The sequence below is a fragment of the Dipteris shenzhenensis genome, chromosome 22, assembly GCF_047967505.1.
Source record: "Dipteris shenzhenensis isolate YYH24624 ecotype China chromosome 22, Dip_SZ_1.0, whole genome shotgun sequence".
In the NCBI taxonomy this organism is placed as follows: domain Eukaryota; kingdom Viridiplantae; phylum Streptophyta; class Polypodiopsida; order Gleicheniales; family Dipteridaceae; genus Dipteris; species Dipteris shenzhenensis.
Window position 1 is genome coordinate 49,639,869 of NC_141617.1, and position 19,342 is coordinate 49,659,210.

General features: G+C 42.6%; 1 protein-coding gene across 3 annotated transcripts in view; it reads right to left on the minus strand.

The window, feature by feature from the left end:
- LOC147888234 (glycerol kinase) overlaps positions 1 to 15,917 on the minus strand; it is a 77,364-nt gene extending 61,447 nt beyond the window's left edge. Inside the window, exon 1 of one of the 3 annotated variants that reach the window (XM_087393674.1) lies at positions 15,641 to 15,917. In XM_087393674.1, coding sequence (XP_087249800.1) covers positions 15,641 to 15,797 — 157 coding nt within the window. In that variant the 5' untranslated portion in view covers positions 15,798 to 15,917. The remainder of the gene's footprint in view (positions 1 to 15,640) is intronic. The other 2 variants (XM_087393673.1, XM_087393672.1) reach the window with 2 other exon arrangements.
- Between the last annotated feature and the right edge of the window lie 3,425 nt (positions 15,918 to 19,342).

Sequence of the window (19,342 nt, forward strand, 5' to 3'; positions counted from 1 at the left end):
AGCTATTGCTGATCTCTTACTCCCTTTGGTCCCGATTCCAACATTGAATGTAAGAGACAGGATTCAAGATTGGCACCTTCAGTCTTCAAGTCCAAGAATATCCTCTCGGCCTTTGCATTTATTGACTTCTATACAGGCTTATCGATTGATATTACCTCCTCCTTGGATTGCTCATCATGCTAATTCTCTATGGCATTTGAATAAATCATTAGCCTGGTGGAAAGGAAAATTGCAATTGATATGGAAGTTGAAAATGCCATTGAAGCAGAGACTCTTTCTATGGAGTTGCATTGTTGGTATTCTTCCAGTGGGAGTGAAATTGGCTCAAAGAAGGATTGCTTCACCTCTTTGTCCAAGATGTCATCATATTCCTGAGAGTATTCCGCATCTATTGTGGTTTTGTTCATATTCCAGAGACCTTCTAGACAAGATCTCCTATTTCTTATCTCTCAGATTTCCTGCACACAGGTTCTACAGGTTTTTCTGGATGTATGGCAAACTATCAGCTTCTTTGTCGCAATATTCTCTTTTCTTCCAATGGATCAGATACTGCGCCTTATGGACCCTCTGGCTACAGCGAAATCAAGCATATCTGAATTCTCCCCTTCAGCATCCTTATGAGTTCTTCCGAGCCTCATTGCAGCAGTCTTTATATGATGCAGTACATGAGGAAGATTTGGATGTTTCTTGTATTCAGCTTTTCTTTTACTGCTTCTGATGGATAGGGCTTTGGCTCTTTTCTTGAGCACTGCCCTGATGTAAATGAATGTTTCATAATATATTGGTTTCACCCCAAAAAAAAAAGTGTGTGTGTGTGTATATACATATATATACATACATATATATATATATACATATATGTATGTATGTATGTATATATACATACATCTATATATGTATATGTATGTATGCATACATACATACATACATATATATATATATATATGGAATGTGGAAGGCTTGTGTACAGACAAGACACTAGCTCAGTTCACAAAAGTATTAACAGAAACTGCCCTCACTGTTTCAAAATAAGTTCAGGTAAGAGCAAAAGTATGCCATGCAACAGTGGTTATGACACCTTCATGCATAGGAGTAGGCATTCTTTCACATTTGTGGATGAAGCGTCCAATGTTGGCATAGCCTCGAAGACCTTTTCAAGTGTAAAGAATGGCAAAGCCAAGGATCAAGGGGGCCTCCATGCAAAACTCCTAGCCCATGGTGGTGAGTACTTGCTCCGAAGTTCAAGCTGTTTAACAAGGCTTATATCTAGATGCATCCATGAACATGCCCAAACTCATCCTCTAAAGTTACAAGACATAGTGCAGTTTTAATCTCATATAGTCACTCATAAGGTTGAAAATCATGAAATCGATCACACATAGCAGAAACTAGCTACTAAGACATCCCCACTGACGTCATCAGCGCCCAACTATGGGTGTAGACCATAATATAAACACATGATCTCACACATACAAATCCCCACACCCACACATACTTGAGCATCCATTCATACAAAGGTCTTCGTACTGAGTTTCTATCAGCACTCCGGAGGTGAAGGGCAAACTCAGCTGCGACAAAGGCTAGTACTAAAGGAGAAGGCTAATAAAAAAGTAGTCCACATTCTCTTCATTCAAGCTACAACTGCTTGTGAAGACTATATGATTTCATTTTAGTCTCTCCCAAACAAGCATCCAAGCAAAAGAATGCTTAGACCATCTAGCTGATTGGGCAACGCACCACTTAAGACAGAACAAATTTATCGCAATATCAACAAACTGCAACATAGACAAAAACTTCGCAAGGTACCATCAAAGGACTATGGGCCATCTCTTGAGATACACATCATTGAGCATGCGAGTGAATAGGTAAGCAAGTTTAAGATGAGATCTATCCACACTAGATCACATCTTCACCTCAAAGCCCTCATAGATAAGTCCCAACACCGAAAAGGAGAGCATACTACTGCTCTGTGAACTTCTAAAAGGCCCTCGGCTCATTACCACTCACACAACTTCGAGCTTTGGGCATTGCACATGATGTCATACGGGCAATTATGGCTTTGCATGAGAGAGTTACAAGTACAATACACACCACATAGGGGTGAGCAACGACATTGATGAGCTAGCCTCTTTTGGGGCCACACTAGGGGGTCGAGGTTTGATTGTAGCGAAGTATGCCATACCTATCCTGCTATATGCCAATGATGTAGTGTTGATCTCACACACCACACAAGGACCACATGCATTTGATAATTTTGAATACCTTTTGTGCATATGCCAGGATAATTGCATGCTCTATAGAAAACCTAGCTATGTCATCCCCCAAATGCATAAAAGGGTCTTCTAAAGATAAATGGCTGTTGTGTTTGTAGATGGGAGCTTGCGGGGTTGCAGTAGCATGCTGCAAGCCTGATATCTCCCTCTTTTGCTGCTATCTCTAACCACATATATTGTGTATGTGGGTCTTCTTTTATGACCTTGGCTGCTTTTTCCACATTCATGCTGATGTAGCATGCTATCCCACCAAAACCTCTCCCTCCTATGTGTTTTTGTGTTCCATATTAAGGAATCCCTTGATTTCTGGAGATTCATTCCTCTCATGTTTCCATGTCTCCAATAATATAAGTACATCCATCCTCCCACATTCCTTTCTTCGACACCTCGGTGCTTGTCTCAGCATGCCCCGGTCAGGTAAGCCTTCCATCTCATAAGTGGTTCCCAGAGGGCTACAAGTGCAAATAGGTCCACATCAGGGAAATCATCCACAAAAAGAACAAGAAATTATATGCTAAGTGTCTCGAGTTCCTATTAATGCTTCTCCCCCCCTTTGTTCTTTCCTTTAACGACACCTTTCCGACATCCTTTGCTTCCTTTTTCGCAGTTCTAATGACCTCAAGCTCTTTAGTTCTTACACATACCAACTCCTTGTAAGTAATCCTTGTAATCTTATATCATTAATAACATTAGGAGCAACAAGAGACTATAATCATGAGAAACAAGATCTGTATTGACTCAAAGTGTTTGGGAGTATCAATGATCCATACATAGACCTCTCTTATACAGACAATGAAGAGCTATACTTGAAAGGTTGTGTGTCCTAGAGAGTATGTGCATGAACATTAACGAGGTCTGGTTAATGGTCTGTACAGCTTATGAAGAGTGAAACTTTATAAGTGGGTGTACATTGCATTCATAGAAGTTTGCTCTTCATGGAAGAGTGTGTCTGAGTTGTAGCCCTCCTGAAATATCATGGCTCATAGGAAGCATCCAATCGAAAGGGCACACTTTTCACAAGTGTCCATCTAAGTTAAAGGTTAGGAAGGGAGCAAGTCTAGATCAGGACATCCCCTCACACACAAAAGAAATACTCTGGTGGAAAAGAAGAATGGGAAAATATCTCCATGGATTCTTCTTTGAAAGTGCAGATATATAATAATTGTCAATCATTTGTCTAAAATGGCACACATTATATAAAGAGTGTTCAATCCAGAGATCCCACGGCTATTTATACTTTACATTTTCCGCTTGCACGCTTTGCTAAAGAACATCTTCTCACATAAAGATCCCAAGTTCACGAGTCACTTTTGGATTTCTCTTTTTGAATATCTGAGCACAACATTACGGCTTTATCTCACCATCTGGTGTCTACTGGACAAACGAATGTCTCATACACACGTTGCGTGACTATATTTGGTCAGGACTATCAGCTAGGAACCAAATGCATAATGACAATCACCATATTCCTTGTTCAGCGCTGCAATCTTGACACCTTTACTTTTACTTGGCAGACTATGAGGACATGCAGGAGTATTCAGTAAAGGAAGTTGTTGCAATAGTACTCGTCGTAGTCTTCTACTTGTTTTCATTCGTTGGCAATACAAATTGAACTATCACAACTTGATTACATCTAAGGCCAATCATAAGTTGCACTTAGGTATTGTGATGCGTATATGTGCTGCATACAGAACCGCATGATGCTCTTTAACAAGTATCCAAGTCATGAGAAACACATAATGGAAGAGCTCATATGTGCATTAAGCAAGACAAGCTATTCTTTATGAGAAGACTATCTTGAAGAAGAACCTATACTATTGTGCCAAGACCTTGTCCGGAGCATTGTTGGCTTTAAAGAAATTCATTATATCGATAGAAAGAGTAGTAATCACCATAGCAAAGACTAAGGGTAACCAGCTACCCACCATGCTTGCCTAGCATTCAAAATCAGCTACATAAAAATATACAATAGTAAGTGTGATCAATCTTTACCATGGAGTCAGTGCCCCTAAGATAATGTTTGCATGTGTGATAGGCATGAACTATACATATATATATGTATACATATATACATATACATATATGTATATATATACATACATATGCATATATGTATATGTATACATAGATATATGTATATCTATATACATATATATAGATATATGTATATATATACATACATATGCATATATGTATATGTATACATAGATATATGTATATCTATATACATACATATACATATATGTATATGTATATGTATATGTATATGTATATGTATATATATATACATATACATGTATGTATATGTATATGTACATACATACATATGTGTATATGTATGTATGTATATATACATGTATGTATATGTATATGTATGTATATACATATACATATATATATATGTCAATAGCATTGGCCATGACCTCAAATGAAAGACATGTCAAGCAACAACCCTTACCATATGAGATGATGCACCGTTGTTGATGTACCAAGGATCTTGATCTGCTTGGTCAACTTGATAGCTGAAATTCTCTTTTGAATTGCAATCAGTGTCTAGATACATTGTATCAGTCTGCTACATTTCCTCATTTACAAGAAACATATTCCCATGTTCATTTGCATAATGACTGTGACTGGAATGTCTACCACGATGATTTCCTCTTCCGTGAAAATTTCCTTGATTGCTACTGGATTGATCGCCTTAGTTGCACTGAATATTTGACATGTTGGTGGATGCATTTTCTCATCCTTGAAATCTTCCTAGGTTGGAATGATTCTCTTTGCTGATTCTAATGTTGCTGACGATGATGTTGATGCTGATGCTCACTTTGTTGCTGATAATGACCACTTTTCTGGAATGATTTACCTCTCCCTCTGCCTCTGCTTCTATCTGAAGCTGTGAATGCTTGATCATTAGAATAACCTTTGCGTGCATGAATGGCCTGAGTTCTTCACCTTCACCAAGTAAGACTGAATGAAGTTCTTCCAGTGTCAGAATTCGCCATTGAATAGCAATACTATGGACTAGATTCTCGTATCCCTCTCTTAGTCCATTCATGATGACTTGAACTATTTCTGCTGGATTCATGGTGTCTTCTGCTGTTGCGAGTTGATTGTTGTAGTCTTTGATTCTTAGTACGTAAGCATGACCGGTTTCACTACTATTGCGAAAACTCTGGTTGATTTGGCTTTTCAGTGTGAGAATCTTGAAAATGTTCTTGGACTTGTAGAGAGCTGCGAATATATCCCATGCTTCTTTCGATATCTTGACTGTGTTGAGTTGTCCTAGCATGACATCTTGCACATTCTGCTTGATCAGATGATATCCATACTTATCTTTCTTATCCCATTCTGCCTGTGCTCGGGCAATGGCAGGATCTGCTACAGGTGCAAAAACTGCTGGTGTAGCTGGAGATCCCACTGTGAATCCCGCTGCTGGTGCTGTGACAACAGGTGGAGTAGAGCTACTGCTGGCTGGATCGTCCACTAGTCTAGGTGTAGATCCAACGACATACACCCATTTGTCCTGAAGTACAAGAATGGTCTCCATTTGGTATTTCCATGTATTGTAATTGGAGTTGTCTAGCTTAGTACATGCCTCCAGATTGAGGTTGCTAGTCGTAGACATGGTGCAAGAAATGTACTCAAAGTGTCGTGAAAATCACTGTCTGAATTAACTACAAAACACTAATTGTATCAAGTGAAATCTAAACTGTCGGTAAAGGTAGAACTGCAAATCTGAATTACAAGGCTTATGGCAAATGATGCCAGGAATAGCCAAGAGGCTTTACAAGGCTGAAATAAAGTGCACAATGCCGTGAAATAGCCAAATAGGCTTTACAATGATGGCATGTGTGTGTGAAATCAAATCATGTACTATCTGCCCACTGATTAATCGGCAATGCCTCTGAACACTCTGAAGTTTGCTCACTGAACTAATGAACGTCAGATTTCAGGTAATGTGATGATGTGAAACCGTATGTGAGCATAGAGACTGACTTCGAGTAGAAACTAGTCGGGAATTTTGGACATGGCTTAGATTGGCAACTTGGAGAAATTCGAAGTGTCTCCTCTATGACGATCTAGTCTACTCTGATCTAGGTCTATACCAACCGTCGGTCGATGAAATAACAGCAAATAATTTCTTTTCTTTTATTCTTTTTATGTGATGGGTTAGATGCTTCGATGTAGAGGCTGATGTGTGTGTAGGAAGTGGATTTGTCGGCGAGGCTCAAAAGTGAGTGATACTTGCACCGAAATGTGCACGTGATGTGACAATCGCGTAAAGCACGAAAAATCAATCGTTTCACCTTTTTGTAGCACCCTCAAATTCCTCCTAGATCAAGAGATACGGCTTGATCTAGGTGGAGAGGCAAAAAAGAGTGAAATGTGCAGTGATGATGTGGCATTGTGAGTCACATGCAGTGATGATGTGGCACTGTGCTTAGCAAGAGGTATGCCAGTGGAGCACTGTGGTGATGTGGCAATTGTGTGCACATGCTATGGCTGTGTGTGCCTGGCAAGAGGTCACCGTGTCTAACAGGGGATAGTGCCACGTGGTAGTGTTGAGGTGGCAATGATGGCGTGGCTTGGACAGCTGGACTGCTGACATGGCAATCGACTGCCACGTGTCAGATGACGTGGCTGAAAAGGATGATGTGGCAGATAGGCTGCCACGTGTCAAGCTTAATGACGTGGCACTAGTAGCTAGCCAACCCTTGTATGGTTAAAAGATTGCCACGTGTCGATGAGAAAACCAACCAAGGAGAAGATAAGTAGAATCTTTCAAGCGACAGAATCTTTTGAGAATCAATGGAATCTATGAAGATTCCGTCACGGGATTTCTTGCTATGGAGTTGCGCTATGAGCTTAGGACCCGTGGCCGACTATGGAAGGAGCTTGGAGTCACCTGTGATGGCACTCACTATGAAGATAGGAGCGGCTAGAAGAGCTGCTATGGAGGTCCGGTGACGAAGGCTCTAAGCATGTGAGGCTCGGAGGTAGACGGCCGTTTGCAATTCTTTTTTTTTGCTGGAGTCGCCTGAGATGCAGGAGGCTTTTGTGTAGCCGCTGCTGTGCATAAGCCGTGAGGCTGTAGCGAGAAACCCTGTGAAGGCCGGTGTCATTGATGCGCCGCTTTGTGTTGTGGCAAAGTGCAGTCCGTCTTTGCTACTTCGGAGGTGTCATTTGAGCAAGGGAAGGCTATTGGAGCCGCCTTTGCTGCCGTCCGGAGCCCTTTGCATCGTCCAGCTACCAAGAGTAGCAGGTCGTTGTAGGTGAAGGCACTAGAGGAACGTAGAGCAGAAGGTAGGCTTAGTCGGTGGCGTCCGTCGGAGAGGCGGGAGCTATGAGCCAAAAGCTTGCTAGAGGTTCTTGTTCCGTTACGTGCTGGAGGTATCGCTGTTGATGAGCAGACTAGAGGCTCCAGAATGGCGGGATGCATAGCCTATGCGGACAGGTACCTGAGGGCAGCCCGTTGCATGAGTGTTGGACTGTCGCATGGTAGAGCTCATTGCTGGTGAAGAAGCTCAAAGGTTCGTCGTGCTGCTGTGGCGTGGAGTTTACCCTTGCTGGAGATGCGCAGGCGATTCGTTGATGAGTAGCTGGCCTTGCTGGGGGATCTTTGAAGCTGTGAGGCCCGTTTGCTTGAAGCGCTTTGTTGCAGAAGGCGCTAAGGCAGCTTGGGGGCCTGTCAAGGCGTTGTTTTGTTTGGAGGCTGGAGCTTGCTTGCTTTAGAATTGCATGGGCTCTTGCTTAGGTTGTAGATAGTCATGTTGTTGTAGCTTAGGAGCAGTTAGGAGGCCCGTGAGCTTTAGAGCTGCTAAGCCTTGGAAGTTGCTTGGAGCCGAGGTTGGCTATAGCTATCGTTGGAGCCTAGTTGAAGGAGTCGTAGAGCCGCTTGATCACTCTGTCTCTCAAGGTTTTCTCATACAATGGAAAACCTCACAAATGAACCTTCCAAAACAATAACTCCTCAAACTTCATGAAATGAACCTTCCATAACATGGATCTCTCTCTTTTCTCACAAGAAAGAAACTAGAGCAGAGATTCTCTTCACAACAACTAATCTCTCAAAACACTAGATCTCTCACGAACTCTCGAAAGAGATGAACAGAAATCCTATGGATGGAAATTCTTAATAGAATACCTCTCTTTCTCTCACGGAAGAAAGAACTCTTAATGAACGGAAATCTTCTCTCGACGGAAGTGAACTTGCTCGAAGAACACTCAAAAGAACCTCTCAATCTCTCGATCTCTCACAAGAATGGTCCTTCAGCGGAAGGCAGAACCATGCTCTAATACCATGACAAAATATGAAGAGGGGAAAGGAGAAGAGTGGAGATGAGGAGAGAGGGCACAGCTATAGAGCACACCACAAATGACTAATTGTACACTAGATTTAGTTGAAAATATAGATTATATACAAACCCATTTAAGGTTAGGGTTAGGGTTAGGGTTAGGGCATCTAGCCCTTTCCTTTATAGCACTCTATTGGGTTAGTGCTATGCACATATGATAACATGATGTTGAGCGTGATCTCTCAACAAAGTATTCTTTACAATCAGCCAATTTAGGACCCATGAACATTGACGATGCCAACTTAGGAAATAACATGTAGCAAGTATTCTCGATTCAGTAGACAAAAATTTGCTCTTTATTAGCACTGCCTTCCAGGCAACGCTCTAGTTACACTTTTGTTAAAAAGTGTCCCACACACTTTGTTGCCAAGTGGTCCCCTTCTATTTTGGTTCTCTCTCTCTCTCTCTCACACTTTCTTTTTTTAAGAACTCTCTCTCTCTCTCTCTCTCTCTCTCTCTCTCTCTCTCACACACACACACACACACACACACATAGACTTTGCAAATCTCTTTGCATTTGCAAGAGGTTTGCATCGTCCATTCATCTTAACAATCGTTTGCATCTGGCAGAACTTAGGGCAGTGCTCACAAGTACTTGTACTCACTTGGTTCTTTAAGGAAAAGACTTCTATTAAGTCTAAAAGAAACACCAAGAGCAAAGCTCATGGTAGATACAAATCATGCAAAGCATGAGAAAGCAAACACCCTGGCAATAACATGCTCATCCAAGAGAGCTAGAAAAATCCAAGTTTAAGGCTGAAAGTCGCACCTCAACCCTACGGAGGACTCCAAGAAAAATGGGGGGCCACTCCACTCCTAAGAAAAACAATCTTCTTGGTAGAAGCTGCCTGGGAAGACCCCTCCATCCTCACTGAAATGGCAATCAAGGTGTATACACTATCTGCCCATATAGTAGCCAACGTGTTGTTGGAGATATCATAGCCAAAGAGTGTGTTGATGTGATGTGTTGGTGTGTAGTACTAGGAGATCTAGTACTAGTGATTGTGTGGGTGCCACGTGTTACTATGGAGCTTATCCCATATGCACTCGGTGCATGTGTGATTAATGTGTAGCTTATAAGTCTTGTACTTTACTTGTCTCATTTAGTGATGGTGAATGAATGAAAGTCTTCATAGATTCTACATTTGTCTAACCATTTCTTCACTCCCTAGCTCACACCAGGTTTCTAACATGGTATCATAGCTACCACGTCATCCCTGACCTAACCCTAACCCTAAACCCTAATTCTGCTTAAGCCCTTCTTCCTGCAGCTGACTCAGCTCTACTCATTTGTGCCTCAGATTCAGCCTCATTCCCATCTCCTTTCAGCTGCTTTCTACCCTTTTAGGATTTCTGCACAACCCCCATCTTTGCTGCCCATTTCGCCTCTGTCTTGTAGTCCGTTTGTGCTCCTTTCTGCCAGCTTAGCCTCTCCATAGCCTGCTCTTCATAGCCGCCTCTGTTCAGACCTCTTGGAGCAGAAGTCGGTGCAGTCTATCCTTCCTTGTCCGCTGGTCGATGCTCCTTGCTAGCTGGTCAGTAACTAGTAGCCATAAGCGCTTGCACGTGTGGAGTTTTTTCGGCTGGCTGGCACATTTTCCAAGAGACGCCTTGCACACGAGCTGATTCAGAGCTGTTCCCTTCCTGTTTTTAGGGTTTGCAGGCCATTACAGCAGAAATCGACCCTCTACCCGCATTGATTGCAAATACTTCAAGGTCTTTTGAAGGGTTTTCAACCTGTTTTAGAGCTGCTGCTTGAATTTTCAAGTGGTTCTAGGGTTACTGCTGCAGAACCGCCTTCAACAGAGCCACTTTCAGGGCTGCTCCTAGCCTCTACTTCATCCAGAACAGCTGATTTTTTCAGCAAAGTCCCCTGCTATACCATCTTGGAGCCGTTTTAGGGAGCTGCTTTGCACTTTGGAGCACCACTAGACATCTATATCTGCCCAAGACCAGCCCACTTCTTTGCTGGTCCTCCATTTCAGCTTGCTGTCTGCCTTCATCAAGGTCTTTGCCATCATGACTTCATTGTCTTCCAGTTCATTGCTCATGGAGAAGTTTAAGGGGGAAGGTTTTTCCACATGGCTAACAAAGATGCAGCTGCTCCTTATGCGTGAAGGTGTTTGGGATGATGTTGAGGATGAAAAATTTGAATTACTTGATCAGCAACACCAAAGGATTTGGAAGCAGCAGGATGCCAAGGCCATTGCCCTCATTGGTCTTTGCTTGGCCGACTCTCTCATCCATCATGTGGACTTCAAGTCAACAACTAAGGAGATTTGGCATTGCCTCGAGACATTGTTTAGTAATAAAATTTTATGATTTGAAAATGGAAGAGAGTGATGAGTTGAGTTATCATCTAGCAAGGTTTCAATCTCTTGTTCAACAACTTTCAAGTTTGAAAAGCCTACCTGATGATCAAGACTAAGATGGCTGTCCTTATGAAGAGTATGCATGGAATATCCCGCTTTGAGCAAACTCTAGAAGTCCTTTGCCTTGCCACCACCATGTTTGATGATATGGCGGCACTACTCATTGAGGACCGTCGCAATAAGGAAGCCTCTCTTGCCTCTCCTGGTGATAAAGCATTTGCTTCCACTAGCAAATGGAAGACCAACAAAACATTATTCACAGGTTTTGCAAGAGGAAAGAACACATTGAAGCTCATTGCTTCAAGAAGAGGAACATGAACAAGAGAAGCACCATGCCAATTTCCTTGCTGAAGAACAAGCTGAACTTGAAGAGCCCTTTATGGAGATACATGCAACCACAACATAGGTTCATGACATCTCATTTGAGGAGCACTATGACTGGAATTCTTGGGCTTTCTAGGCCCTCTATGCTTTGTGTGTTTGTGTTGAGTCAATAAAGATTCTCAACCTTGAGTTGTCCCTCTAAAATGAATGTATTTGGAGTGAATAACAGGCACTCTGCCCTGGGTTGTCCCCCACGCCCAATGCGGTACAGGCTCCTACAGGTTCAACAAAGCAGAGATTTGGAGCATTGACTGGTGTTTACTTTGGTTTGATGGTATTGACCACTCAATACAAAGTAAGGGGGGGTGACGAGTGATGGTTACCCTTGTCGGTCGCAAGCTGACTGAGAAGTCATTATCACACAAGAGGTGTTGGATAGTTGGACTTGCTCTTTCCAGTATTGCGGTGGCGGGGGGATCAATCTACTCTTTGCGTGTTGGGTCTCATACTCTTTGCTCTGAAGGAGGGTGTTGGAGATATCATAGCCAAAGAGTGTGTTGATGTGATGTGTTGGTGTGTAGTACTAGGAGGTGAGTCATGTGTGAGTGCCACGTGTTACTATGGGACTTATCCCATATGCACTTGGTGCATGTGTGTAGCCTACAAGGCTTGTACTTCACTTGTCTCATTTATTGATGATGAATGAATGAAAGCCTTCATGGATTCTACATTTGTCTACCATTTCTTCACTCCCTAGCTCTCTCTCTCACTCTCACATACCATGTTTCTAACATGTGTGTGACAGGATCCGGGAGCTATCCAAATCTCTGTGCATCTGGCTCTCCAAATATGCCACGCTGACATGCTCGCTAAATCTCCTAGTAAGTATCCACTAAGGCATGTGCAGAACTATAAGCAAAGCCGGGAACATCATCCAAAGAGCATGACTCAACTACATGTCAAACTGAGAGAGCCCAAGAAGAGTCATGTCTCTCATAAAACACATGAGACCCCTAAAGAGAGAGCCATGCCACAAAGCCCTAGGTCATGAAGAAGGAGAAGGAACAAAAGTACTCAATAAACTAGCAATCCCCTTGTAAATGGTTCTGCCGTGTTCACAGTCCATAAACAATGCTGAATAGATTCTTCAGCAAAGTCGCAACGAGGACAAATAGAGACTGCCCTGAATATGGATCTCCATTGGTTCATTGTAATCCTCCCTGGAAGAAAGCCAGAACAAAAGAGTGTTTTTTCTATTTCTAAGGGATTCAAATTGCTCTTTATAGCATTAATGTACATGGAATTTACTTTGAGAACTATGAACAGCTGTTGGAGATGTTTTTGTTTGATCAAGGATCTACTAAAAATCAGGATCTTATCAAAGTAAATGATGACAAGCTTACCAAGATAAAGCTAATAGATGTTGTTCATTAAGGTCGTTGATGTTGCAGCAGCATTGTTTAACTGAAATGGCAAAGTTTGAAAAGTAATTTGCATTGACACTTGGTCAAAGAGGTCATTAATGTGAGGCAGTGAATACTTGTCTAATTGTGAGCTTGTTTAAGGCTATGTTGTTATGAGCATCCATCAGCCTGTGGACATCTGGCTACCTTTAGGACAGCCACCAGGGTACTAGACCACATCAGCATAGGTGTCCAGCACAGCCCAGCCAGCCAACCTGGGCCAGAGCAGCAGCAATCAGATGCCACCCTGCCATGTGGCAGTCAGCTGCAGCAAGAAGGCACAGGTTGGGTACCTGCCAGGTCAGCAGATCGCTTGCCGCATCAACAAGTAGGCCTTGTAGGGATCCAGTTGGCCCTCTTGCAGACCTAGTCGACCCTTTCATAGACCAAGTTGGCCTGAAGACCAGTCTGGTCAGATGTGGTTGGGAGCCTAAATAAGCAGCCGGTCCCCTCAATCTACACCATCAGCAGCTCCAGCAGTTCAGTCATAGAGCATTCAAATGTGTGATCAATGACAAACAACAAAATGCAATACTAAAAGGTAGAAAAAGATTGCCAGCCAACATCAACCAGGGACATTCATCAAATTGGAAGTAAGAATTCAGGCAAAGAAGAAACCACTGAAGAATTTTAGAACAGATAAGACTCAATTGATGAGCACCATCACTTTGAGATTACCAATGGGTAACATCAACAAGCGAATTTCATCAAATGGAAGTAAGACTTCAAACAAGGAGCAACCATTGCAGAATTAAGACTCGGTCGATGAACACCATCACTTTCAGATTACCACTGGGTTACATATCAAAGACCGATAGTTTCACTAAGCAAGCACCATCAGCAAGATGGGCAATAAAGAATACAGGCAAGTTTCTTCTGTCCTCAAGTCCGATATTCAATGACGCAGCATATGAGTTCACTCAAAGTTTGAGCTGGTGAGCAAGGGTCACGGAGCCAAAGGCCCCTCAGTAAGGCATATCAGCCTCTCAACAGCATACTAGCCACAGATAGCAAGTATGGTAGACTCCTCCATGAGGGGGAGATGCAGAGGCAGGACAAGGAGTATCTTTGTTAACATTGCCATAATCACTACCACAACAAAAGGCACTCTCCTCACCTGCACAAGCCAAATAGCATCACCACTGGTAGGATCTTCTTCGAATTTAGGTGTAATCTCTGTAATCACAACGGCAGCAAAATGCAGCAGAAGAGACGTCCTTAACACACCCAGTTCAATCTAGCACCAGTTCTATCAGGATGCCTTCCACATGATCATGATCTAGCCACGGGTGTTTTCATGTATTATGGCCAGGTAGTAGACACAAGGTTACTGTTCTCGTTGACAAAATGAAAGGTGTGTCCCTTAGTTGAAGGGGGAATATGTCCCTTCAAAGTGATATGTCCCCATTCGATGAGGAGGTGTGTTCCTTAGGTCTAGGATGGCCAAAGCACAAAGAGGCACGAGTCTGATCGTACCTATTCACATCATCAGGTGACATGGGGGCATGGAGAGTTCGTTCTGGGAGTCAATTGGGACAATGGGTATCCAACAAAACTTCAACCTCCTCTCCATCTTTATCCAGTTAGAAGTATCAAGAGGGGGCTAGAAGGTGGAGGGCATGTCCTACGAGAAGTAAAAGCTCGGTCTAATCCCACTGCAAGAAATCCTAGTAAGCCGATATCATCAGTGAGCTAAGGAGCAGGAAGAGAATAATGATAGCCAAGGACAATATCTATATTAAATCAGAATGCTGAAGAACGTGCTTAATAATTGATAGATCGTGACACATAGTCAGCAAGTAGGGCTCATAGCATAAGATGGAGCTCATCACCAGGTGGAGCAGTACAAGATCTGACACACCAATTGGCATACCGCAGGTCAGGTCATATGCATCCCTCATTCAATAAATCATCATTAATGACATACAAATTATGCCCAAGGAACTTTGCCATAATCTTTGTGGACCCCAAGGTCATCCGTGCCTGTCCTCTGCCAATACATGGTCTTTTTCAAAAAATTATTGTATACAAGTTTATTTGATTGAAGAACATCGCCAATATAATTGCTAGTGTAAGAAATCTATGTCCCTCTTCTCATCATCGCTCTATTGATCTAAATCTGTTATCTTTGGACTTCTGGCAAGGTTGGAAAAGATTTCTAATGGGTTAATTTAAGTTCTATTATCGAGCTGTCCAAATCTCCAAAACATGACGCCTTCCACACTCAACCTTCCAGCTTTGCTTCACAGATAAACATCCTCTCTAGTCAAGAAGCGACGCATGCCTCAGAAAAAAAGAAGCGACCTATAGCTTCCTTCCTCTGTTCACGTTGCTAATGAGGTTGAATTAGCAACAACTGTAGAAATTTGTCTAACGAGCTCTCCTATTCATTTTGTCTGACGAGGGGAGTGGCTGTTTATAAGCCTGAGCAGAGAACCCTGCCGCGCATGCAGTAGATACTGCTGTTACAAATCTGCAAGCTCGTGGAGAAAGGATTGAAGGGGAACCCGACTCTTAACCCAACCGCTTGGGAAGATTAAGCATTTTCCGAGGTCTTCATTACCTTGGAAATCCTACAGTTCGCATATAGATAGTCCTCGTCTTAGAGGCGCCCACTTTTCATCACGCCAAAACTAAACACATGATCGCACGTTCAAAGCGATAAATAATAAGAAGCGGGATTGATAAGGCAATTAGATGAAGGTTGTCCTGTCCTGACTTGTGGGCTTCTAAAGAAAATTGGCTGGCGAAAGGCTTTCTTTGTTTCCAAAACTCCAAATTGGCTGGCTGCAGACCGGACAGAAAGGAGCTAATGCAAAGGCAGCGAGGAAAGATGAGTGCAAGCTCACCGAGGGGATGCTGAACGTGTGGAGTACTGGACACAGCAGCGGCGACGATGCGAGGGCGGCAAAACCGGGTGGTAGCAGCAAGGGCAACTGTGGGACGGGAAGGATGTAAGAGGATGGCGATGCATGGGGTCGTCACAGACAGCACGCTGCTCGCCATCGCTCGATGATCGATGTGCTCCAGCCACGATTTCGATTCAAAGTTTTATGCAGTCGACAAAGCTCCTCCGATCAATGCGTGAGGGGGTAGAAATTCATGTAGTTGATCCGGATTACGTGGTTTTGAGACCGGCGAGCTTGTTTTTTCCTTCTCACAAAAGAGAGACAAGCGGTGTATACTATTTAACAATTCACACAACGTGAATGATATTAATCATTCATAAGGCTTGCCCAGGATTAAAAAAGCAAACATGGTGTGGAGGAACACTCTCGGAGATACAGGGAGGGGGAGAGAGAGAGAGAGAGAGAGAGAGGGGGGGGTGAGAGGGCGAGGGAGGGAGAGAAGGTAGGAGATAAAGAAGAAGGGGAGAGAGAGAGGGGAGAGAGAGAGAAAGAGAGAGAGAGAGAGTGAGAGTCAACCACTTTAAAGCCTGCATTCAAGTCCAATGAAGAAGAGTCAAAATATTGTTCAATAGAAAAAATGCACTTCCAAAATTTCTAAAAATGCCTAATTTCTACTTTGCCAAATTTAAAGCGTTGCTGAGAGGGCAGGCCAAAAAAGAGTGGCCATCTTATCTTACATCCTTTAGAGCAAAAGGCTCTTGCATTGGCCAATCATAATTATAATAGGCTTTGATGAACTAAAGGTCAAGTTCTTTCTAGGCATTAACAAATGGTGGGCATCCAAGCTCAACTCCCAGCCATCCAAAAGTATATGTTGCATCTGCAAAGCACCATTAGTGGCAATATCCACAACATCTATGGGCATAGTTGTGTGAACATCTATGGGCATATCTACAACAATGGAAGTAGTAGGAAAAATAGGATCTAGGGGAGCAATAACATGTGGATGAGGAAGTACATCTGTGGCCTCATCCTTCACACTATAAGAGCCATCCACAAACACCTCCCACGGAACATGGATACAAACATTGGCAACCATCAACAACTTCCATTCATTAGATCCCATCTTCTCGCAGATAGATGCTAACTGGATACAAACATTGGCAACCATCAACAACTGCTATTCATTAGATCCCATCTTCTCACAGATAGATGCTAAGGTGCTACAGGTAGATCCTCCACTCACACATGAAGAACCAATCGATCTAGAGGTGCCATTCTTTATGGCTAACCTCGAGTGGGATAATGAACCTGAAGAAGGTACCCATACCAATTATGAATCCGATTTCCCTTGGGACCTTGAAACTGAGGCTGAGAATGCTGAAATTGAAGATCAAGTCTATGACAATGACTTAGCCATTCTTCATGCCCTAATGGCAATCTGAGCTCCCAAAAATAAAACCTCCAAAGTTGAATAACAGCAGAAGATCCTGCAAGAAAGCTAAAGGAGGAAATCACAGAAAAGCCAAGCCGAACATTTCAATGAATTCGAACAAGTCCAAACAAGGATCATAAAATTGTATCTTGCAAAGCCAGCTCCCTCAAAATCAAAACCACCACGGTCCCCTAAGAGACTAGAAGAAGTATGTGCAACAAATGAACCCTTACTTGGGAACACCTTACCAGTGGAAAAGTTACCCTACAGTTCCCAACGTAAGAAGTTTTGGAAGTATAATCCACGTGTGCGGATGAAGCTCGATCAAGAGACTTCAGAAAAAGAAAGTCAAAGAGAGCCTAACAATTTGGTAAATGAAACTATGCCACCTAGTACACATGGCACTTGTCAGGCTAGTTCACCACCATCAGAGGGCGATCTTTGAGAAGTACCAGAGTACTTCAAGGATTACACAAGTGGCAGTGTCCCAATAGCAATGCCAAGACCAGTAAGAGAATCTAAAGTTCAAGAAAACCTCGCCCTTGAAGGGGAGGAAGAAAAAATGGCTTTCATTGGCAAACAACTTCGACAGGAAGATGAAACCAAACTCAAAGCACTCCTAATGGAATACCGTGACTGCCTAGCTTGGTCATACAAAGAGATGAAAGGAATTTCACCAGACATGGCAGTACACACGATACCTATAAGAAAAGGTGCCCACCCTAAGGTATGTGGACCTTATCGCACAAATCCTAAGTATGGCACCATGGTTTATGACGAGCTGGAAAAACTCTTAGATGCTGGATTCATCTATGAGATAGAGCGCACTAATTGGGTTTCACCCATCATCATTGTGCCTAAACGCAACAAGAAGCTCAGAATATGCGTAAACTTAAAGAATGTGAATGCTGCCACAATTAGGGATCACTATCCCCTACCCTTAACAGAAACAGTGTTGGAAAAGGTGGCAGGTTCTAAAATATATAGCTTCTTGGATGGCTTCAGTGGCTATAACCAAGTGCAAATTGCTCCTAAAGACCAATCAAAAACAGCATTTGCTACAGAATGGGCCCAGAATGGGGTATTTTTGCATATAGAGTCATGCCATTGGCCTTTGCAATGCCTCGGCCACATTCCCCAACAAGTCATGTTCACAGCTTTCAAGTCATTTCTAAATAAGATTTTACAGGATTTGTGCATCCACTCGAACAAAAAAGACCACTTCAAATGTCTTGAAGCAGTACGAATCAAATGCAGGGAGTATGGCATCTCCCTAAATCCAACAAAATGCCAATTCATGGTCACCCACGGAGTTGTTTTGGGACACATCATTTCTTAACATGGGATTGCAACCGACATGGACAAAATCAAAATCATCATGGAATTGCCTCCTCCTACAAATTCCAAAGGTGTACAGGTCTTTATGGGACATGTCGGCTATTATAGAAGATTTATCTTATAGTATGCCATGATAGCTAGACCACTTTACAAATTATTAGTGGAATTCTTATGGATAGAATAGTGCGACCAAGCCTTTGAGCTTTTAAAGTGGTGCCTAATCATAGCACCTATCCTTATATCTCCCAATTGGGATATTGATTTTCATGTTCATAATGATGGATCCAAGTATGCAATTGGGAGTGTGTTTTGTCAGCCTAGTGAACATAAGAAAGACTACCCATTCTACTTCACCAGTCACGACAACTCAATGACGCAGAGATCAACTATACCACCACAGAAAGAGAAGCCCTAGCAATGGTGTATAGTGTTAAGAAATTTTGGCACTATCTATTGGCAAATGATTTTGTATTCTACACCGACCATCAAGCATTGCTTTATCTTGTAAACTATCCATGTACAACAAGAATAATAACCAGATGGCTCCTCTTGCTTCAAGAATTCAACTTCAAAATAGTGGTCCGCAAAGGTGCCCAACACTACATTGCCGATCACATGTCTCGTGTCAAGTCGGGAGAAGCAGCGACTAGAGTAGAAGATGACTTGCCAGATGCCACACTATTTCAGATAGATGTTGTTCCAAATTGGTGTGGAGATATCATTGGGTACTTAATGGCAGGAAGACCACCCCCTGAAATGAAAGCATTCAATGCCAGAAAACTAATTTCAAAGGCTGCACCATATCAACTCATTGCAGGACAACTGTACAAGATGGGCAAGGACCAGGTATTAAGAAGATGTGTAATGCCTCATGAGATCATGCCAATCTTGAGTGAAGTCCATGAAGGCATTGCAAGAGGACACTTCCA